The 24,845-nt window shown below is 42.5% G+C and overlaps 1 protein-coding gene across 1 annotated transcript; it reads right to left on the reverse strand.

Annotated features, from left to right (window-relative positions):
* Positions 1 to 1,565: 1,565 nt before the first annotated feature.
* On the reverse strand, positions 1,566 to 24,252 carry rab11fip4a (RAB11 family interacting protein 4 (class II) a; the record flags this gene model as incomplete). Its single annotated transcript, XM_083978077.1, has 15 exons — positions 1,566 to 2,132; positions 2,239 to 2,382; positions 4,279 to 4,425; positions 4,508 to 4,645; positions 6,564 to 6,645; positions 8,457 to 8,597; positions 9,318 to 9,421; positions 12,073 to 12,181; positions 12,389 to 12,424; positions 13,338 to 13,472; positions 14,365 to 14,487; positions 14,550 to 14,737; positions 18,615 to 18,703; positions 19,092 to 19,179; positions 24,100 to 24,252. The coding sequence occupies 15 exons, from the start codon at positions 24,250 to 24,252 to the stop codon at positions 2,016 to 2,018; spliced, it is 1,794 nt and encodes a 597-aa protein (XP_083834203.1). The 3' UTR covers positions 1,566 to 2,015.
* Between the last annotated feature and the right edge of the window lie 593 nt (positions 24,253 to 24,845).

Here is a 24,845-nt window from a genome sequence, read left to right on the forward strand (position 1 = left end):
ATATTTTCTGGTCCCCAAAATCCAGTAGCTTCAAATAAAAAAACATTGATGGCACATCATGAATGGTGTTAATGGACAGAAAGAACAACTACTGTGATGATGTAGATCAGTGGTTCCCAACTAGTGGTTTGTGTACCTCTGAGGTACCGGAGCAGCTTACAGGAAGCATTTGAAAAGGATTGGCCTTTACAGTTTATTTCTAAAATAATACAAGAATCTTCCTAATCGTCTCATCTGTAAAATGGTACGAGGGCCACATATACTGTAGTCCCCCCAGTCAACTTTTTAACTCCTCTCTGTCTGTGATGAGGTCATGTTTATCAAGCTGCTGTGGATTCAGGTCCAGTGGAAGCTGCTAAGTGAGGGCAGGCCGAGCCTAAACACCAACAGTTGAGTGAAAAATACATTTTGTACTGATTTACTGGCACATGTGCATGATTCCTCAGCCACAGTGTGCAGAAGCACCAAACACTCAGGAGGTGATGGTAAAACAAAGGATTTATTTTACTGAAAAGACATCTGAATTCAAGTCAGTTCAGTTTATACTGAAGAGAGCAGCAAGTGTGTCAGCTGAAGCACGAGAGGCGACTCACACTGTCTCACTGACAAGGAGAAGAGCTGCTTCTCCCTGCAGCCACAGTTCTGGCCAAAAAAAACAACTATGGTTTAAAAACAGAAACACTTGAAAAAGTTCCATCATCAAGTTTCCTCTCAGATCAACGATAGGTCCAATTTTATTTTTATATGTCAGGTTATAGTCAGCTGCTTCAAAGGCAATATCCTGCACTCACTGTACACATGGTGCAGCAGCAGTGATGAGAGATAGAGCAGCTGGGCTCATGGGTGAAAAAGGGAAATCCTGACATGAGACTGATTCACTGTATTATTCACCATGAGGTGAGAGAATGAGTTCTGCGATGGATGATGCAGTTAAGGTGATTCATTTCATTCAGTCCAGGCCAATGAATCACCAACTGTTTCAAAATCTCTCTCAAGACATGTGAAGCTGCTTCACACTGGACGAGTGGTGGAAAACACTACTGGTGCTGTGTGAACTCTGCACCTAGGTGTTTTCCACAAAGAGCTCTCACATCACTTTGCAGCAGTGTTTGAGGACACTGAGTGGGAAGCATGTCGAGTATATCTTACTGATGTGTTCCATCTGAAAGCCCTCGACCTAACAGGACTCACCACTACCATGTCGAACAAAGTGAATGGATCCACGAGGAATGTCAAAGAAGAAATGTGAGGATGGAGAGTTGAGCTGTTCCTCTGATGACAGAAAATGTCCTGTGCTGAAAATGGTGAAAAACACATATATCCAAACTCCTCTCAGGAGAATCAAAACAAGCGTTTGGGTGAAGTATCCCTTTAAGTCTTGGAAAATTAATTAAACTACTAACTAAACTTTAAATCAAATGACTAATGATTCAGAATGAACGCTTAAAAACAGCAAAAGATATGAACCCTTTCATCAGAACGGCTGGGTTCAGTGCCTGTCCCTTTAAATGCAAATTATTTTTTGTCAATTCTCACATTTTGGGGGCCAGAAGGCAAGACAAACACCCAAATATATGTTAAAGAGCCTTCTAAAAGTGATATTTCCAACAGACCAGGAAGTAAACATTTCTCAATGAGCAGTGGCCAGTCTCTTTGCCCAAATAAAAAGAAGTGGCAGACACTGGTGAGGACCAGGCTGATGGCTCACTGGTGTATGAAGAGGCTTTCACCAAACTGACACGGAGAGAGGGGTACGTTACCTCACTGAATCTAAACTATCAAAGACAAACAAGATAAAACAAAGTGTTTTGTATTCAAGGGGAGTCATTGAATCATTTTCATTAAATAACCTGTTGTTGTTAGATACTAAAAGTGCATGAGGGGGTTCTAACAGCTCAAAGGGTTTAGAAGACAAAAAGGTTGGAAACCACTGATGTAGAATAAACAGTGGATTTTGTGCGTGTGTGAGTGTGCGTGTGTGCGTGTGTGCGTGTGTGTGTGTGTGTGTGGAGCATTTAGCTTTTGATCTCCAGAATGGACGGGTTGTGGTCGAGAATGGCCAGAATGATTTTGTCCATGTACTGCCTCAGACGCAGGTTGATCTCCTCCTGCTCCTTCAGAGCGTCCACCAGCTGACGGGACACAGAGAGAAATCCATCAGACACACACGGACACATGGACACATGGACACATGGACACATGGACACATGTCATCCAGCCGCCGGCCGGGGGACTGACCTCGTCTCTAGAGGCGTTGTCGATCTCAGCCGCCAGGCACTGGGCCTTGGTGTGGCAGGCAAACAGGTTCTTGGCCTCGTACAAGCTCAGGCTGAGGATCTGAGCATTCAGGTCGTCGTTCTGGTCCCTCAGCTTGTGGTTCTCCTGTGGGAGGGAACAGAGAACGTTTCCTCTGAGTTGTGGTGGTGCTAACACACACTGTGCACTGGTGGTAAACAGTCTTGTTTGAACAAGGAGGAAATATGTGAGTTATAAACATTTAATGGCTTTAAAGGGGAATTTTTTTTTTGACACCTGGACCTTATTTCTAGGTGTAATTATGCTCATATACTCACACAGACACTTGTAGTGCAGCTTGGCGGCCTTCGGACGTTATTTAGATCCAACCGATCATGACCGCAGCGCACGGGGGCCACGGCAATGCAGCCTCTACATAGGACATTGTCTGCTGCCAAACTCGCTCATTTCACCTACATTTTGTCATGAATGGCCAGAGTTATCATCATGTCAGCTCAGCTACCTTGTTGTCGTTACCCGGGGATTTTTTCAAACAAACTTTTGATGACGTCATAGACATGCGCCGCAAAAACTCAGCTGTTAGTCCATGCTGTTTTACACTCGGCTGCACTGCTACAAACATGGTTCGCCATTGTGTATTTCCACTTTGTCCAAACAAAATGACTAGTTCGTCAAAGTTCAGCTTCCACAGGCTTCCTTTGGACTACCCGGAGTTACTAAAGCTCTGGCTTGTTGCGCTCAAAATGGATACGAATATTGAAGTGGAAGAATTGAGGCGGGCGAGTCATCGGGTCTGCAGTGCTCACTTCGCTCCAGAGGACTTTATTCTTCTACTACTTTATAACGTCCGAAGGCCTCCAAGCTGCACTACAAGTTGTCTGTGTGAGCATATGAGCATAATTACACCTATAAATAAGGTCCAGGTGTCAAAAAACCGGAATTCCCCTTTAACTAAATTAATTACTAATTTGTGTAATACAAAATTTGACCCTCTCAAATGACCCAGATTATTACTGACATACAGTGATGATCTGGGTTAGTGAATGCACACCTGTCTAACTATATCACAGCTCATCCTTCTTCCACTTCTGTCTGTGAAACAAGAAACTGGATTAACTTCAAACCTGCAAAACATGACTTAATGTGTCCTGATGGTCTCAAAAGAACCATCTTCATATTAAAATCTGAATACATCACATCAATCAAGTGAATGTGTTTTGTGGGATTCTTTTTTGCTCTTCTCAGTTGCCCCTGCACAGCTATTAGTATCAGAAATGCCCCTGATAGTGCTGAGAATGCAGTATTAGGTATCTCTGAGTACACCAGTCTACGCACTGATGTCATATCATGTAACTTATTAACACACCAGGATAAAACACAGGAATCACTCACTAAAAGTGTGGCCTTAACAGGAAATTACACTTGTTCAGCTGTACAGGAGGAAACTACCATCTTAGAGCAGAAGACAATTGATTTTCTAACCCCAACATCAATATGTCCTGAACATTTTTCAGCGCAAAAATAAAATTAAACTGAACTTAATGGCGACCTCAGTCACCTCAAGCATACAGTATCTTTATTCAACCCTTCAGAGTCTATGGCATTCTCTTCTGTATTTCTCTCGCCTGGTCTCCTTGTGTATTGCTTGTAAAACCTCAGTACTTCGATGCTTTGGGCTTTCAGTGGTGTCATATGACTGTAGAAAAAGCTACATGATCAGAAAAGGAAAAGAAAAGAAAGAACAAAAAATCATGTGAAGGCTCACGGGTCTCCTATAGGACTTTGGCCCAGCCTGTGATGGGGAAGGAGTCTCCTATTGGACACAGATGTCTCAGGCAGGACCTTCTGGGACGCTATCATTCGGCGTTCCAGAGATAGACGCAAAAGATTAAAACAATACCCCCGCCATGGTATATGACGGCTCCGACCTCAGAGGGGTACAGTACTGTCTTGTATTGCAGGTTCAGTTGTATGACAAGTTGTTGTCTGACAGACACTGGTATCAGTGGTGTGTGTACGAACCTGTTTCAGTCTCTTGACCTCATGCTCCATTTCAATCTCTCTGGTCCTGGCGTTGTACTCAGACAGACCCTTGCCTTTCCCCGGATGCTCCATCTCCAGCTTGAACAGCTGCAGATAGTCCAGCTCGCGGCGCAGGTCGTCGATCAGCTGCAGGGACGAGATCAGATGAAATCACTAACTCCTAAACACGCTCCCTGTAGTTTATCTGGTGTCTGGAGTCGTCTCTTACCTCCTGCATGGCCTCTTTCTCCTTCTGAAAGTCGTGGCGGTTCTGCCACAGCTTGTCCATGATCTTCCGGTAGATGTCCATCTCGTCTTTCAGCCTCAGACTGGTGTCCTCCAACTTGTCCGTCATCCTCTGCTTCTCCTGCACAGGGAACATTTGACAAGCAGGTTAAGAATTCCCTCCTCACTTTCTATTCGCAATAAACCTGTGAACAGATCGATCTGTTGATAATTACTGTGGTGAATGAGGTCAAATACCTGGGGATTATACTAGACAAAAACGTAAAACTTGATAAACAAGTACATTACATCTGCAAGAAGGTTAAACCAAACCTCAACTGTTTTCATTTTATCCAAAGAGACCTGTCATGAGACGCTGCACAACCCTATGCATGCTATGATTCTCTCTCACTTGTCATATTGCATCACGTCATGGTCACAAGCTTCTCAAGTCACTCTATAACCCATAGTAGCAATATATAAGCAAGCAATAAAACTTATGGATCAAAAACCAATGAGATGGCACCACTGTGGCATCCTGAGAAAACACAACCTTCTAGCATTTGAAAACGTCATAATTTACTGTCAGACTGGTTTTTAAATGTCTTCATAACTGTGTATCACCCCTGTTTTCTGCACTGATAAAAAGAGGCTGGAGCTCAAGCCAAGTAAACACACGAGCCTCCTACAATGGCGGCTGCATTGTTCCCAAGTGTACAACATCATTTGGACAGTCTGCCTTCTCAATAAAAGGGGTTAATATGGAACACTTTACCCACTCACCTGAAACTGGAGACTGATACAAACTAATTTAAAGGGACAACGAGGAGTTTCTATTTGGTTATAAAAAAGTCTCATATTAATGTGGATGAATCTACGTTACCCACACTTGTTAATGGCTCCATTTTCAATAAATATATAGTTTTGTCTCTATCGTTATTTTGTTATTATTAGTGGTGGTGGAGATGCTGGTCGAGCCGACCAGCGTTTTTTACTTTCGGTTTCGTGGCGAGTCATGAGAATAACGCCGCCGAATCGCCGTTTATGGTCGGAACAACGACGGTATGTGATCGTCTTCCAACCTCTGACTTCAATTCTTGATGAATGAAAACATGAGTCTGTCTTGCGCCGGTCAAAGAATTTCATGGTGCGCGCGGAGGCTCATAAATGTAGTGTGAAAACACTTCGCTTTTCCAAAACTCCTCGTTGTCCCTTTAACAGAGGACTAACAGCATGGTTAAAAGCAAACAACAATGCTCACATGTATAAATACAGACTTTCTCATTGTTACTAATATTACTGCTGCGATCATGATTTCTGTTTGCTTCATCTCCTCTCGCTGATCTTGTGCTCTGTGTTAGCATATTACTGTTGCAATCATGAACCTTGTTTTATTTCCTTTTGCTGATCATATGCTCTGTATTTCCAGAATATTACTGTTGTGATCATGCACTTAGTTTTATCTTATACTGTTGATAATATGCTCTGTGTTTTTAGAATAGCTGCCTATGGGCTGGTGTTGAAAATTAGCAGTGTGCTAACACCCAAGCAAAGCATCTGGTCTGTCCACTGGAACAGTCTCAATGTATTTGTGATGTCCATATCAAATAAAATACATAAACATAAAAACCTCAGCCAGCCGCTGTTTTATGTCTAATCAATCTATTTATAAGTTATTTTTTGGGGCATTTTATGCTTTTATTTGTTGAGGAAGGTGAAGTCAGGAACACAGAGAGAGAAACTGGGGGAATGACATGCAGGAAGGTCGTCTGGAGGGCAGACTCCGCCCATCTGGGACGTGCTCTAACCACTCAAGCACAGAGCACCCCAGATTAAGCATTTATGAATCCATGAATAAATAATAGAATTTGAAAAACAATTTGAAAATGCTTTTTAAAAATTGGATGAGATTAATATGTTTCCTCTTTAATTTCCATTTCCTTTTTCAAGTTGCTTTTCCTTTTCCAATCAGTGAACTGTTTTGCTTTGTCATTGAGCTTCTCCATTTTTTCCAGGAAATGTGTTATTACTTTTCCTGTGACACACACACACACACTCACCTGGTCCAGTTTTTCAGTCTGAGATTTGAGTCTGCACACGTTTGTCTTCATCTCTCCATTTTCTTCTTCCAACAGCTGTAACCTGTGCACACACACCCACAAACACACACACACACAAAGCGGTGATAACATCTAACACAGATGAACATGTCAAGTCCTCAATCTACTGGTTTGCTGTTGCAGCGTCTGTCTGGGACTGAAGGCTGTCTGCTCTCATCAAAACAACACAAAAGACACATTCACAGCTTCAGCAGCAGCAGAGAGGAAAACACATCTTAATTACCACAAACAGCCACTGCTATTAGAGAAGAAAGAATCGGTTGTGTGGCCCTGTCAAAGTTTAAATTATGAGGAATGTTGCTACTTTCATCCTTTTGTTGGCGTCTGTGGAATAAATGACCTGTGATTAGAGCTGGGTGATACAGCCTATAAATAATATTGCAACGTTTTTAGGCTGTGTGTAGAACAATACAGAATATATATCTCTTTATTTATCTCCTTAAAAGCATGACATAAACCAAATGTCTAAATCACAGCTGTGTGACTCCAGTTGGTGCATTTGTCAGCATCACTTGTGTTTACTGTTCATCATCATGAATGGTTTCTTTTGGACTCATTTGCAAAAATTGGGAAATTAAATTTGATCCTGAAGGAAAACAGAGCTCAAAGCAACAAAAAGTGAATTTAATAAGAGTCCCGGAGAAGGACATTAAAGCCAGGGCTGTTACTTGTCTGAGCCACTTCATGTGCTTCCATCTGTAGTTATTGTTTCTGAATGCAGCTACAACCACAGGACAGAGTGAGAGAGGGGAAACGCCCAAGCAGGTTTCATGTTGTCACATTACCAGAGTTCCTACACATTTTAAATTTCAAATGTAAATAAATAAAGCAATTAATCATTTGTTTTCATTATTCTGATTTGGTATGTCATTATGTAACCAAATAATTTCCAGGAGATTGTAGCTATGGACAACAGCAAAATGATTAACCCAAATAACGTCAGATATTACCAAACCCAGATAAATATTAAGATAATTACATTTCCATAGTACAATAGTTTCCATTTTCCATACTTTTCCAGACCTGGAAATGAACCCTGCATTACAATTCCATACTGAGTATATTTCTTCCATCACACACACACACACACACACTGTCCTGTGGTCAAACATTTCCCAAGACCTTTAGAGCAGGGGTCACCTATGTCATTTGTCGAAGGGCCAGATTCTTCTCGACAGACACCTTGGGGGCCGGATATTCAAATAAAATGAAATGAAATTGACATTCTGGCTTATGAATGTATTTAGTTTTTGATATTTACTGTTTTGATATTTTAATTTTCTTACAAAACTGAAGGCATGTTTAGCCTTTGTCAGTCAGGAGTGATATAGATATTTTGACTCGATATTTGCGATATCGAGGCAACTGATATCTGAGAGGAAATTCAAGTACGCAGCAGCAAATTTGTTGTGGAACCTCAAGCTACTCATGATGACCTGTTCCTGAGGAAGTCATTTCAATCTCTGTTGTTTTTCCAGTTGCTTTACAGTAATAGCGGGATCCACAAGATATTTTCTTTTTGTTCCTCACACTTTTAGAATTGAGTTGCGTGCGCCACGGGAACGCGTATCAGAGGTTTTGCATGAATTGACCTCGAAAACGTTCCATTATTATCTCATAGCGTGGTGAATGTGCAGGTCACATCTTGTCCACCAGAGCATTGTGGAGTTGTTGGATTGTGTATTTGATGAGTTTGATGAGGGAAACCAAGAAATCCCATTAGCCTCCGTAGCGTAGCCCTGAGCAGCTCACGGCTCTGCTCCGCCGTTCTAAAAATAGCTTGCACCGACAATTAAAGGTAACAAACAGTCAGTGTTTGTGTGATGAGGTTACCTGTTACAGAGCAGGTCCATCTCTGTGTTCCTGTCTCTCTCCATCTTGGTGTAAACCTCTCGGTGCCTCTTGGACTCGTCCTCCAGACTCTGATCCGCCCTCGTCTCTGCATCCTTCACCTGCTCCTCCAGTTCATGGACCCTGGGATGCACACAGGAAAACATGCATTACACTGTAAACACATGCTGTGTTTATTATAACCTAATGTGAATGTGTCAAACGCAGTCAAGGTCACACATTCACAGCTCTTACCTGAGTGGTAAATGTGAAAATGTGGATTTGGACAATTTACAGAATAAATCTATTATTTCACATCTGAAAATGTGTTATTGTTACATAATGTTGTAAGAGTAAAACTGACTACTGTTAAAGGGATAGTTCACCCAAAATGTAAGCTTCTCGAAGCTCCTCTCCCCGGTTCATCAAATTTGGACGAACTGGGAAGAGGAGCTTCCGCTACAGAACAAGCTTGAAATATAGCCTTATTTAATTTTTTTCCGGGCAATTTCGCATTTCGGGGCTTCAATACAAGATGGACATTACATACGAGCAGCATGGAGGTATTTGGATGTTTTTTGGTGTGTCTTTTTGTTACAAAGACAGTTGGTATCCATTTGCAACCGTTATATGGACATGCACTGCTACGCCGAGACCCCCTGTAACTCAGAGAAGCCACGGAGGACTCTGAAACTTCTCCCAGCCCTTAGTCCACATGAGGGTGAGTAGATAATGAGTGACATTTCAATTTTGGGTGAACTATCCCTTTAACCCAAAATAGAAGAACAATGAATAAAATGAGGACTCAGTGTGTGTATGTGTGTGTGTGTGTGTGTGCGTGTGTGTGTGTGTGTGTGTTCCTACCTGTGGACTAGCTGTGTGTTTTCCTGTTTGAGTTTAGACTTGAGGTCGCCGTTGGCCAAACTGTCACTCTCCAGCTCTGTCACCTTCTTCTCCAGATAACTGACCTGAAGGAGACAACCAGGCTTTTACCTCATCCTACAAGATGCAGCTGACTCAGAGAGGAACGGAGCAGCTTCTGTCACACACACACACACACACACACACACACACACACACACACACACACACACACACACACACACACACACACACACACACACACACACACACACACACACACACACACACACTCACACACACACACACACACACACACACACACACACTCCTCGTATCTGTCCGCTCCACAAGGAGACGAAGGTTCAGCTGGCTTCCGGGTGTTGAGATGACAGGCTTATCGGTTCTTGTCAGTTTAAAGGGCTGACAACACAGACTGTCTACATTCATTTCTCATCATCATTTCTTTTACATTTTGTTACAGCTCAGACATTTTTAAGATGGAAACTAATGAGCAAGAACAAAGAAGACTGATGTGCAGAAAAGCCCCAGCATATGAGAGTACATTTCTTCTTTTATTAGTTCATCTTTAATGCAACTATTTTAATTACTACTTCCTTTGAATTATCTTACAAACTATTTATATGCACGTGATAATGCATTACATTATATAATACGCACTTGATAATGCATTACATCCTATAATATGCACTTGATAATGCATTAAGCACCAATGTATGCCCATTGTTCTTGCTGCTGTATTTAACTTCTTGTGGTTACTGTTTACTGTTTTGTTGTTGTCATTCCTGTTGTGTCATAATGTATGTATTCATGCCCAAGACAAATTTCCAAAATGTCCCATTTCCAAATGGGACAATAAAGTAGATCTGATCACATCTTACATGTCTTTACTTCATGGACACACCCTACTGAGCATCAGCTGAATAATACAGTATGCACAAACCAGGAGCCTGGCTTCATAACACATCTCCAGTACAATGCACTGACAGACGACTGTTGACCTACATATGACTGAAGCAACATCACAACAATGACTCCACAGTCTGCTCTGTTCAAAGCAGCTTTTTTACTACTTTGACAAGTAAAAAGGGGCTGAGAGCTCCACATGTCTGATGAAAATTCATCATGAACCAAAAACATGTGAAACTCACATTAGACATTCATTTCATTGTTTTTGTAAAAAAAAGAAAGAAAAAAAGATCATGATTGAGTCAAACCTAAAAACACAGACATGACTACACCAATACTAATTATCAGCCATAAACCTGCTTCCTCATCAGAGGACAAAGAGGCTGCTCAGCCAGACCAGTTATGGGTTCATCAAAAGGACAGAACAGACAAACAGGAAATGAAAGTAGGTGATTCAGTTCACCTCATTTTCCAAAAATGTGAACAAACACAGGCTGAAGAAATACATCATGGCTGAAGTTAAAGCCCAGCACTTAAAGGTCCAGTGTCAAGGTTTATTGGCAAAATCTGAATATACTACCCATGAATATATTTGTACAAGTGTATTATGGCTATAAAATAAAATTGGTTTGGTTTTCGTTGCCTTTCTTTTATATATACAGTACAGGCCAAAAGTTTGGACACACCTTCTCATTCAATGTGTTTCCTTTATTCTCACTGAAGGCACCAAAACTATGAATGAACACATGTGGAATTAACAAAAAAGTGTGAAATAACTGAAAACATGTATTTTCTTCTTTGTCTTCTCTTTCTTCTTTTCTTCTTCCTCTCCTTCTTCCTCCTCCTCCTCTATCTCTGCCCTCCACCAATTCTAGTTTCTTCAAAGTAGCCACCCTTTGCTCTGATTACTGCTTTGCACACTCTTGGCATTCTCTTGATGAGCTTCAAGAGGTGAACCTGACCTGAAAATGGTTTTCACTTCACAGGTGTCAGGTGTGCCTTGTCAGGGTTCATTAGTGGAATTTCAGTGAGAATCTACAATGTAAATAGTCATGAAAATAAAGGAAATGCATTGAGTGTGTCCAAACTTTTGGCCTGTACTGTACATATAGCAAGCGTCTCGCTTTAGAGAGTCTTGCGCCGCCATGTTTCTACGGCAGCCCGAACGGAAAAATCCAGCCAGCCAGAGAGCGCGTTTCACGAGTTTCACCTTCATAAATAAACCAAAGAAGAAGAAGGCAGAAGGAAAGAAGAAGGAGGAGGAAACAGCAGACATAGGGTAAAATGGTTTAGATCTTCACCTCATCGCTCCACACTCCTGAAGTACTCCCAGTCGTAGTAAACACGTTTTTTGTCCTCGGAGGCCACCGTCACTTTGCCGACGGGAGGGGTGAGCGCGAGCGAGTGAGTGCTGCTATCTGGAATCTGAACGCTAGCTGTCACCGTTTTCCCCCCATTTTACACACTGGACCTTTAACTTACTGTAACTATGGCATTATATTCCCTGTTTACAAAGTCTGGAGGTCTGTCTGTGTTCGGGATTTAGTTTATTTGATTTACAGAGTGAAGATGTGTTACGTTAATGGTGCAGTCTATATTCTCTGAACCTCTGGCCAAGCTTCTTAAAAACAACTGGGAGCTCACAGGCAACATGTTGGAGGCCCCTGGTTTAAAGGCAGAATTAACATACATGTAATATGACACTGATCTTTTCATTTAACTGTTAAGATTTTTCATGTGAAACGTTTTTGTTTTTGCTTTGTTTTGTTATGAGGGGAACAGGACTGTGTGGTAGTATGGGTTGTTTCGTGTGTGTGTGTGTTTGTACCTTCTCTGTGATGTCCAGGTCACAGGAGTCGATGCTGTCTGTGAACAGATCCTCGGTGCTGCTGCCTTGACTGGAACCAAACACGCTGTGGTTGGCCTGGAACAGCTGACTGCAGGGAGGAGAGGACATGCAGGATGTGTCAGTTTGAGCAGGCGTACCTCCATTACACAGCTCTGTTCAGCACGCAGCTAAATGCTGAGCGCATCGCTGTGGTCTGTCACAAATGATTAGCTCTTCCCTCTTACTATGCAAATACAGAGAGTTGAGTGAATGCAGGCATTTGATTTGTAGTGTCAGTAGTGAGAAGGTCACTCACCGTCCAAAGGCTGTGCTGGAAATCTTTCTATTAGGGCTGAAACAAGAGAGACACTGAGTCACACACAGTGTATATGTTTAACAACCCACCTGTTCACCTCTGCTGTTATTACCAGCACTGTGACTGGACTGCTGGCTGCTTCAACGTTTTGGCTCTGGGCCCATTAGCACTATTATTAGCATCTTAAAGGGATAGTTCAACATTTTGGCAAATTTGCCTATTGCCATAATCCCTATAGTTTTAGGAGTAGGTTCATTACCTTTAATTGTCGGTGCAAGCTGTTTTGAGATCGGCAGGGCAGAGACGCGTTATGAGGTGGAGTTGTTTTCGAGGCAAATACGTAACTGGTACTATATATTCCCAACACGGCTGCTGGGCTGAGTGATTTCAAAAGTAAGTAGTTCAGAGTATTTGCTTTATGTGTCGTAATGTTACATAATTACGTAAACACGTTATTATCTCATAGCGTGGTGAATGTGCAGGTCACAACTTGTCCACGAGAGCTTTTGGAGTTGTTGGATTGTGTATTTAGTTTGATGAGGGAAACATGGAAATACCGTGCAGCTCGCGTCTCTGCTCCGCCGGTCTAAAAATAACTTGCACCGACAATTAAAGGTAATGAACCTACTCCTAAAACTATAGGGATTATGGCAATAGGCGAATATGCCAAAATGTTGAAATATCCCTTTAAAAACCTCTGATCTGATGTGTTCCCTTTATCACCAAAAATAATTTTCTTTGTTCCCTCCAACCAGTCACCGCACCACATTGGGATGTGATTGCTATAGCAACAGCTCAGGCTGATATGAGTGCAGAATGAACAAGTGTGGGGTTTGGATGGTCTGTGTGTGTGTGTGTGTGTGTGTGTGTGTGTGTGTGTGTGTGTGTGTGTGTGTGTGTGTGTGTGTGTGTGTGTGTGTGTGTGTGTGTGTGTGCGTGTGTTCTCTACCTGTTGGCTTTTAGGTTTCTAAGTCGAGCCTCCAGGTCATTGAGTAGATTGACTTTCTTGCAGCACTGAGAACAGTAGATGTCCAGGAGCTCGCTGTTATACAGCTGACGCATCTTCTGAGGCGTCTGCCCAGCACTGCAAATACAAAGGATAACACAATATTTAAAAAAAATAGAACTGTGCTGAAATATTAAAAGAAGTGTAACATGTAATGCAGTGAGACAAGTCTTCAGGTTTTTGTTTTTATGATTGTTGAGATCATAACAGCTCAGGTGATCCATGAGTACTCAGTATTATCACATGCAGCACTGTGTGGCTTGATCTTCCTATTATGCTGCAATGGGAAACTTATTTATTATCAATTTGCACAAAATTATAATCAAGCAAGCAGAATAAATAAATTACAGTAAACAGGATGTGCAGGTGAGATTAAAAAACCCAGAGAGGTTTATAAAGTAAATCTCACCTCAGTAACTTAAAGGTGAGACGCAACCATTTTATAATAAATCCTCAATACACACACAACTGAACTACTTCTCCACCATCTCTTCATGTGTGTATCTCAGTGACTGACCCAAGTCACAAGGATTGGTTAGAAGTAGAATCATGTGATCAGTGCCGCAGAGGCTATAAAAGCTGCGCTGTCACAGTTTGTATAAAATCTCAATAATCTATAGATTGTTATTGACAAGTTTGTCCAGTTAAAAAAAGGAAAATGTGTGGGTCTGGTTCTGGAACACGTCCTGTGACTTCTGTCCTTGCCCCTAACGTCCAATGTCGAGCCTACCCTCAACTAAACCCTAAAATCAAACACTGAATATTGAAAGAGTCCTTTTGCTTTGAGGACTGGTAAAAATGTCCTCACTTCCAAGGTCTTAAACTCAAACTAGCCTTCAAACCCCCCTCCTTCTCTTCTACACTTCTGTGTGTGAATGCTATGAACTGAAAAGCTGAGTAGAAAGGAAACAAGGATCTTCCACTAAAAAGGCCTGCTGGGAAAGAGTGTGCTTCAAGTCCGACTACAAACCTAGAGGGCAGCGAGGAGCCCAGGTCTGAGAAGCCATTTGTCCGGTTGTCATCTTCAGGGCAAGGGCTGCTGGGAATGAACTCCACATCCTCCCCCTCACCATAGTCCTCGAACTGCTCCTCCCTGCACAGGATGTCACAGGAACATCAACACACCAGGCTCAACAGCGACGAGCACATCCTCACAGCTGAAGATCAGCAGCAACACGTGTGACTGACCTGTCTTTCCGTGTCGAGTCGGAGCCGTTGGTGTTTTCGGCGCTGCTGTCCATATCACACTCCCCATCGGCAGCGCAACCCTCCCTGTACACATTGCATTCTGGGTAGGACCGGGTACACATGATGATCGGAGGGCTCAGCCTGGCCTCGCCGTTCTGTACCAGGAAATAAAATAATAGTATGTTAAAGGAGACATATTCTGCCCCCTTTCCACAAATTAAAATAGTTCCCAGGTGTCTTAAAGACATGTCTGTGACATGCTTTGGTCAAAATCCCCCAAGGATCAAACATCACAGCTCTTTTCATCCTCTCTAAACAGCCCTGTTCACAACAGCTGCTTTCAGTGTCTGTCCCTTTAAATGCAAATGAACCACTGCTTGCCCCGCCCCTTCTACTGGTACCAGGTAGGGGTGGGGTTATGCAAATTCGAGTCCTAGTTACTCACTGGAAAACACCTGAGGGAACAGCTTGTAAAACCATAAGGATTTCAACCTAGGGAGCCTGCACATTACAGATTCTTTATATATAAATATATGTTTAAGAGCCTTCAAAAAGTTATATTTCCATAATATGTTCCCTTTAACAAATGCACACAGCACATGGACAGACATTTCACATAGTCCTCCACCCACTGTCAGTTCAGGGTTTTTGTGAAGAGTGCTGTGTGCATTTCTTTTTTTTAAACTGAAACATGACTGGCTGAGTGTGAGTGTGAGTAGTGGGCGAACTGATGAAGTCGTGTTAACGTACTGTCGCTTATTTATGCTGCATCACTCAAAAGCAGAGATGCTTTGTTCATATAAAAAGATGTTTGACTGACAGACTGAGTTTCTACATCAACAGTGCTCAGTTTGACACCTGACTCATGTGATGTCGTCTCATCCTCCACATGGACCAACACCACTTATCAGCTGATGGAGCTCAGAGTCAGATCACCCACTTCACGTGCCTCCTGCTCTCCGTGTGAGCGGGGTTCCCTGCCCGTGCCACCATGGCTCTCTTGTTGCCAAGCAACTGTTCAGTTGGACTGACTCTAGCAGACATGAGCCATCATGCACTGCAACAAACACATTGAATATGATGCATATTCACATTTTTTAATGAAATGACACATTGTGTGAATAATGTGAAGATCATTTTGTTCCCATGAATCCTTGGGGCTGTTGTTGTGTCAGAGCAGAACAGCCTCGGCTGAACCCGGCCTCTCCAGGTTAGAAAACCCAGCTGTGCAGTGAAACCTGCTGTGACGACACAAGCGCAGGTTCATCTGAGCTGCAGCTAAACTTCAGCTGAACTGGACCTGTGGTGAAGTTACTTTAGATCCTGCAGAGTCACCAGTTTAGCGACTGCATCACTAACTGCTGTGGAGAGCATTTAAAAGAACGACTGCAACGATATTCTGTTTGATCATTTATTATCAGTACGGCAGCTCTCTTGCATGCTCTTTTGTTGCTAAGCAACTGTTCAACTAGGATGATCTCTAACGGACACGAGGAGCCATGCACTGCAACAAACACAGAGTTAATATGGCGTATGACATATTCATGTTTTGAAGTTTTTATCACTCACTTCTACTGGTCATGCTGGAGAACGTTCAGCTCAGTTGGTAGAACAGGTGCCCCATGTGTAGAGGCTACAGTCCTCGCCGCAGCCAGACCTGTACTGAATCCCGACTCGGGCGGCCCTTTGCTGCATGTCATTCACCCTCTCTCTGCCTCCCCATTTCCTGTTTCTCTCTACTACTACACTATCGATTAAAAAAAAAAAGGTAAAAATCCCCAAGAAAAAAAAAGAAGTAAAGTTATCTTTAGGAAAAACAAAAAATAGTAAACACAGCAACATTAAAAAAGTGGATATCATCTGTATCACCTCATGAGCCCTAGTTTGGTGGCGCAGCGCAGGTGGCGCAAGGTAGCGCAGCCGGCGCAGTGCAAGTTTGGACCAGCGCAGGCTAGCGCAAGGTCAGTTTGGCAGATTTGTAGATCGCGCTGCGCTGAGATGGGTGTGGCCGCGCAGCAGGGGGAGGTGTCACAGATTCAGCTTGGCGCAGTGGAAGTTTCGTGCGAAAATGCCCCACCGAGGTTGCGCTGAAAGCTCGCCACCTCAAACCAGGTCTACTCTCAGCGCAGGGCGAAGCGCAGTTTGACTGCCCAGAGCGCAGTGCACACACGTCACCAAGACCTCACAGGCAGGTTTCCACAGTTCCAGGCACATTTCAATGCAATAAATATCCACAATAACCACTATTTAATGCAACTAATGGAATCAACACGTGAATTTATATCTATACAGATTGTCCCGTCACATCTGACGTCAGATCAAAGCAGAGATCAAAGGCTGTCGGCACGCGTAATGGAAACTCCACCTGAATTAACACAGCAGGGACGAACTGGGACTAAAAAGCAGCTGCTGATGTCCCAACAGCAGGACTGAGGGAGGAGGATGACTGCATGTCGCCGCCGTGTTGAAATACGCACTGTGCTGTTGTGATGATCCGCTTTATTTATTTATTTACTTATTAATTTATTAGCGGGCGAGCGACCGCGTCGTCACGCAGCCGTAATGAAAAACAAAACACAAATCATCATCTCTCTTAGCCCACCACAACAGCCTCGGTATCAGATAGTCAGTATATAGCCTATACTCAGCATCTCTATCACAGAGAGAAAAAAAAAAAAGAGACGGACAGACAGAGAGAGAGAGAGAGAGAGAGAGAGCGCGTCCTTTACGCTGAGATGCTCCTGGTTTCATCCCTGTTACCATGGTGTTTGTTTATGTTGTGATTAGTGTACACCTCTCATCTGTCTTACACAGGGTTTAAATACTAAATGTGAGTTTCTTTATTAGTTTATTAGTTGTTGTTTCTTACACTGGGCAGCGGTTCTCAGTGTATCAGGTCAAACCTAATTAAGGATATTAGTAAACTCATTATTCGGCAACTCTGAGCTCGGACCTCCGGACCAAAACAGCTGTTTCCTCCGGGGAGAGGTTCGGCCTCTGGCGTCGCTGTCTCCTCCGTCCATGTCCAAGTATAAAATGACAAACTTGCAGTGCGCATCGCCCGCGGCGCAGTTAAAGGTGAAGAGAGGAGCTCATTTGATTGGTGAAGATCTGAATCGGCTGTGTTAATCCCACTTCACGCCTTTCTCTCCTCCTCCTTTCCCACTCTCCTCCCCCCGTTTGTGCCGGTAGGAGGGACAAGGGGAGTGCCTGCGCCGGCCTGCATCGGACTGCGCTGTCCACCAATCTAGCAAAATGCGCCTTGACACGCCCCGCTGGCGTGGCGCAGCTGCGATTCGCCTAGACTGCGTTCACTTGGCAAATTTAATAAAACCATCATTGCATTTTAATCAAATGTACCTGCAGTGAATTCTGGGATATTATAACACAGCTCAATTAGATATTACTCCCAGGACCTTCTAAGCACTTTGATGATTGTAAGCACTTTATCATGACACGGTTGCACTTTTGTACTGTCTGAATCTGTATTATTATCTATTGTACTGTAAACTGACTGCTGCTATTTTATAACATGCTTTTGTTTTTATTTATTGTATTTTTTGTACCAGGGAACATCTATGTATGGGACAGCGGATGGAAATTAGCCTGTGGCTACAATCCGGCTTGTTTACGATTTTGTTTCGTTCATGAACTTGCATTGTCCCACTTTAAATAAATTGAATTGAAATTGAATATAATTTTTCCCTTTTTATGAATCAGTCTATGTCTTGGTCTATAATCTTACGTTTATATACTGATAACTTGATGTTTTGGATTTGGTTCAGTTTCCTTTTGATATTGGTCATATTCACTAACACACACACATTTATAAACATCCTGTCAGGTTCGATCTTGTACTTGAGGCAAAAAAAAAAAAAATTAAATAAACACAGGGTAAAATTTTGAAAGAATGACATAATTCAGTATGTCACACTCAAACAGATTTACTTGATGAGTCTATACTAATGACTTGCCTTTTGCATGCTAATTAAGTTGAACCCCAAAAAGCAGGGGGCAGTGAAAGGACTGTACCTGGTAAATGTAACCGTTGTCAGTAACAGAGGGCTGGTTGGAGGGAGCGCCGCGAGGACCCACGCCCATCTTCAATATCTCCTCACAGCCTGGAGAGAAACAGATTTACCGTGTATCAAATCCATCTATGACAGTTCCTAGTCAGTGGTCTGGAGGGAGGGGGGTGAAATCAGCTTGAATTAATGTTTCACTTCATCAAGGACTCCTTTATTTGTGTTGGATGAAGACTGTGACCTTTCAGAGAAGTGCAGGGGGAGATTATCTGCAGTTACCAAATGCTTTATTGACAGGAGTTAGAGACATGAGAAGACACCACGGAGAACAGCCAGGAACCAGTAACTTGGCTTCATACAAACATCAGAGAGAGATAGAAATAGCTTGGCTGTCTCGCCAAAATGTACCTAAAGTTACAGTTCTTCAAAAGCTCATTGCTCACATGAAGAAAGTCTGGAATTCAGCAAACATCTACTTTCTCACCTTTGATTGCAAACACTCCATGGCAAAAGTCTTTGAAGTTGATTTTCCCATGGCCATTAGGATCCAGATGTCTGGTCAGTGCCTTCACCTGCAGGACAACAAAGTCACAGATAGTCACAAAATAACTAATAGCGATATAGACATTAGGTGAGGGAGGGGTGCACCATGACAGGTTGTGGGCCAATCACAGGGCAAAACAACCTCACCTATGGCACGTGACAAGAGTCACCAGTTAACCTAGTGTGCATGTTGTTGACCTGTGAATGGAGCCAGAGAACCCCAAGTAACCCAGATAGAACCCATGCAGACCCCAGATCTGGGATTGGAACCCAGAACCTTGTTGCTGCAAGGTGGCACTGCTAACCACTGTACCACTAGGTGTGTATTGGCCAGAATCCAGTGATATGGTACGTATCACGATGACACAGGGTCAACGATATGATATATTGTGATTATGGATGTCATGATTACTTGATTTCACGATTAATCGCGGTATTAAACGCCATGGTTAATTAATCGTATAGATTCCTAAAAATCGTCACGAAAACAAAGTTACACAACAACTGTGTGTGACGTGCGTGAGTGGTAAAGTATGGCAGAGGAAGACTTTCCTCCAAACAAACGTATTAAGTCGGCGACGGCTCGCCAGCCGGTAAGACATGCCGCAAAAAAGCAGCAGCCAGAGGAGGAAATACGTCTAAAGCTGCGTTCACACCGGACCTTTTGTTTTTCGAACGAGCGACGAGTTTACATGTTAAGTCAATTGCAAACGAGCGATTGAGTGTTTAATCGCCCAGGCGAAAAAACGCTGGGGCTCCGAGCGACAGCGACGGAGCGTTTTTTCGCTCTGTCGCTCGAGATGAGAAATCCCAACTCTCCGTCCGTCAGTCGCTCGTCGCTCAGCGCTGATTGGCTGCCGTGATCCCGGTGGTGCCGGTGTAAACAGAGACACATGGCAGTGGGCATGACGTCATCAAAGTGAAAATGCGAGTCTGTGGTTCTGTGCCAAATTGACGAGCGAATGCAGCTGAGTGACAGAGCGTTTTTTTCGGAGCGATACGAGCGACAAAAATAAAAGGTCCAGTGTGAACGCACCTTATGTATCAGCACCTGCGGTATACCCACCAGGCTTTGTACACCAAAGTACACCGCGGCGGCGGCGAGGACGACGACCGTAAAAGGGGGGGGGGTACGCGATCGTAGCGGGAATAATGAAAGTAATGGCAAACAAACACTGCATATCTCCAAAACCAGGCAGGTTTCCAGGATGCCAAGTAGCCTAATCATTTTAATGTAACAATTACCGATGAGAATAGGTGTCAAAAAGGAAAAAAGGAACAAAACAAAAAAAAAATCGATCACGGACTTTCATGATCGATTACCATGGCAACGAACAAAAAAACAAAATGTTTGGGTCAGCCCTAGTGGCATGTGGTATTTCTATGTTTCCCTAACCCTGCACATTCACCACACTATGAAATAATAATGGAACGTTATGGGACAGAGTTGTTTTTGGGGTAAATACGTAAATACTCGGCAGAATGACTTTAAAAGCGAATGTAGTTCTGAGTATTTGCTTCATGTGTAATGTTACATAATACGTTATTCAATGAACATAACACTGTTCCTTTGTGAAAAACAAATGATGGTCGGTAAACAAAACAGTGTTTTCCCAGCACAAATAATACTGAAGAAATACAGAAAGAACAAGCCTCTGTATAAAATGCTCTATGCGTGCTCTCATAAATATTGCATTTCTACTGTAATCCCCAGTGTGTGTGTGTGTGTGTGTGTGAATAGTGTAGGAGCAAGATACACATGAAGAATAAGGAGGTTATGTTGCAATCTGAAACTGCAATAAACCAACCATCAAAGAAACCGATGTCCCTGAATGCCTCATTGGATTGAACAATGTTTACAGCACATACAGGGCTCACAGGCAGTTTGGAGATGCTAGGCCCATCAGTTTATTTCTTAATACCCCTCCAATCAGCTCCTTCGCTCCCCATGAAGCTTTCATCGCCATGGCGACAAAGAACTCGGAGATGAGAGGAGAAGGGGAGGAGGAAGATGAAGCAGCAGCTTCCTCTTAGTACGGGGGAGTTATTTTTAGTGATGTTGGGCTGGTGCTCAGCCGCCATGACAGCTTCAAAGAAAATCCACTCCCACTGTTAAGATATCATTTATGTCAGGAATGATCAGTGCATCCAGGACTTAACCCGCCTCCTCTGCTACTGCCATTTGTCCACTGTGTGCTCAGTGTGTGTTTCAGCACAGCAGCCTCCAAATAACCTGCTACAACCAAACACAGTTATCCTCACAGGTACAAAAAGAAACCAAGTGCACAATTGAGTCTATTTAGAGCTGCAACAATTAATCCATTAAGTTCCAAATGTGTTTCATACTGTTTGTGTGATTGAATGTCTTTTTTAATGTGAAGCACTCTGTGTACGCGTACTATGATGGGTTCTATATAATATATAATAACTATTCTGATAATTGAATAATTGGTTTGAGTAGTTTTTAGGAAAAAAGTCCAAATTCTCTGATTTCAGCTTCTAAAATGTGAATATTTCTGGTTTCTTTGTTCCTTTATAACAATAAACTGAGTCTCTCTTTGGTTTGTGGACAAAACAAGACATTTGAGGACGTCATGTTGTGGTTTGAGAAACATTGATATTTTTCAACTTTTTTACATTTTATTGACCATACAACTAATCGACAGATTAATCTATAATGAAAATAATCGTTAGTTGCAGCCCTAGTCTGTTTACTACAAAAAATGTGCTCAATTATGTACTTATTTTTTTTTACACACAGTTGTTTTATCAGTAATGTTAAAGGTTATAGCTACAACTTTTTCATCAAAAGAATACATTTTTCAAAAATAATGCATCCACAGAAGTCTAGAGGGCAGAATAAAAGTATTAATTTTACTGAATTTTTAAAAAATAGTATATAAATAATTTTGGCGGGTCCGAAATATATAAATATTTACATCTGGTTACATTGGCAACGTCGGCATGGAATGATCTCTGTGGCAGCAGCATTAGAACGTTGATGTCATGTGTCTACTGCTGTAACTGGCAAACAGTAAAACGGAAGGTTGGAGCGAGAGCAGGCAGTCTACACCTACTGGCCAGGAGGAATTAAACTTGTAGCTATCACCTTTAAAACTGTTGGTCAAAACTGCATCCTCTAAAACTGTTGTTGTTTACCTCTAAGTCTCAGACAGTTGGGTTTCACAACAGACGATGTGGAGACAATGTCGCCATACACGCCATGACATTTACGACACACACACGGTGAATCAGGCCTATCGAAATGTTCAGTCGCCCCTGACAATGAAATGGCCCGTATGCATCTACAGCTTTTAACAAGAAGTCTCACTCTGTGGAGAATTCATTGATTGGAGCAGTGTGATAACCTGGACAGGGAAGTGTTTTAACATGTGGGCTACTACGACAACACTGGCACCCATGCTAGCTAAAGGTTCAGTACCACAGCTGGTGCTCAACCTGGGGCTGGTAGCACGCTCTCCATGGTCCTGAACCATAGTACTGGACATCCCTTTACACTGAGAGACCATTGAGCATTCAGCCTAGTCTGTATTGGGCAGCTTGACCTGGGGGAGAATCAGAAGTGTTTATGAATTGCCATCTTCAGGTCTTTCCATATGTGTTCACAAAATAAGTATTCATTGTGGAAGACACGGACAGTGACGTCATTTCACTCGGTTGCATTTGATGTGATTTATTTAACTCTGATTGCTCATCTTGAAACATCTTCTTCACAAGGCTCCACTGCTCTAGATACAAAAGTCAAATCCCCAGAGGCTGCAGAGAAGACTACATGTCCAAACGTCACACAATAGATCATACAGGACAGGAGGAGGACCCCACATAATATGTTTCACATGATGTGTTTGTAAATTGAGAGCAGAGACGTGGCAGTAATTAAGCTGCCAATGGTAAAGGATGACATGATCAACAGAATACATTCTATTCAGTTCAATCAGTCTTTATTATCCCCAAAGGGACAATTAACTGTGCAGCAGTGGCCAACACTTACACAACACACAAGACAAACACACATACAAACTAAACAGCAGCACACTACACATGATCCAGTGAATAAATAATTAAATAAATAAATACTCATACTGTTGATACTTCAAGAATTCAAAACAGCAATCGCCGCAGAGATAAAAGAGTTTTTATGGCGATTTGTTTTGGACTTTGGCAGACAGGAAGGAAGTAGTTGGAATTCTTTAAACAAGGGTTACTGTAGGGCTATCTATGGAAAATCTATTTTGCGATGTTTTTATGTGATGGAGACATCATTAAAAAAAATCTAATACTAGTGTTTATTCTGTGATAGACATGTCTGAAACACAGAATGTTCTTGTATGATTGTTGACCATTAGTGTGACAATGGCAATGTAATAAAGACACCTGAGACTACCACCACAATTCTCATCTGTTATATAACATCAATAAGAGGGGGTAAAAGAAAACACATCACCAAGGGTGCTTTAGACTTGATATAAACAAAAAACATACATTTAAATGATGTATTTATGTAAATAGTAGTGGTTCACCCCCAAAAATGATTTTCTACAGTTGTGATCTTGATATGTAAACCTCACCTCCTCCTGGCTTAATAAACAGCATTCATTTAAATAGCAGTGAAAACCCACAGTAAACGTTGGAGACACAGTGAAAACTGGAGGCTAACAGACACACACACACACTGTTGGCTAATGTCTGAGTGAGAAGCCGCTCAGCTCGGCTAGCATCTGTAGCATCTGTAGCACACCTGACATTAAACACGTCACGTCAGACAGGTTGTCTGTTGTCGCCACGAGCCTCTGAAGTCGCCTCCTGTTACTAAGTAACCGTATGAAAAAACGTCGGTTGACCGACCACAGTCTGTAATGTATTTTACAGGACACATACTATGTGTTAATGAGGTGTGTAGAGTTATTTATCCCTTCAATGGCTCTCACCTCGTCTCCTTGACCGAACTGAAGACCGAGGTCCACTAGGTGCTCCACCCGGATGAAGCCGTCTGCATCCTCGTCGCACACGTCGAAAACCTCCTTGAGCCTCCTCAGGAACTGCAGCAGCTGCTCCTGGTCCGGGAAAACATGTCCGTCCATTTCACAGCCGTCGGCTTTCGTCGTGTTTTTTTCTTTTTTTTTTCTTGATTAAATGGACCGTGAGAGAAGCTGTGTGACGGCGGCCACCTTCATCCTCCTGCTGGGCTCAGACTGAGACGCTGCTGCCGCTGTGACATCAGCAACAGCAGCAGGAGGAGAGGAAGAGGAGGAGGAGGGAGGTGATTGGTTGATGAGGCGCTGCGTCACAGACCAACCGCCAATTAACAAAACTTTGCTCTGTTACCACGCGCCATCAAAAATAACATCGGTTATGAGTCTGGGAGCCCACCCCCCCAAAATAAAGCAATACTCAAATATAACGTTAGAATGATAATATGGTGAATTAAAATGATAAGTCAATATCATTAGCAAGACCATAGAAAAACAGGTCAAAACGAAGTTGACAATCAATAGCAGTAAAATGTATATTATTGCCATAGTTATTGACTGACACTCACAACTGCAGACCTTTTAATTTCCTCCAATAAAAAAGGAAAGATTGTCAATTCCTTATAACAACTGCAAATTTAGTCAAAGAGGACAATGAAGTCTCTTTTTTTTATTAGAAAAGTTTATTATAAGACAGTTTTTCA

Source organism: Trachurus trachurus (genome assembly GCF_905171665.1).
Source record: "Trachurus trachurus genome assembly, chromosome: 8".
Classification (NCBI taxonomy): Eukaryota; Metazoa; Chordata; class Actinopteri; order Carangiformes; family Carangidae; genus Trachurus; species Trachurus trachurus.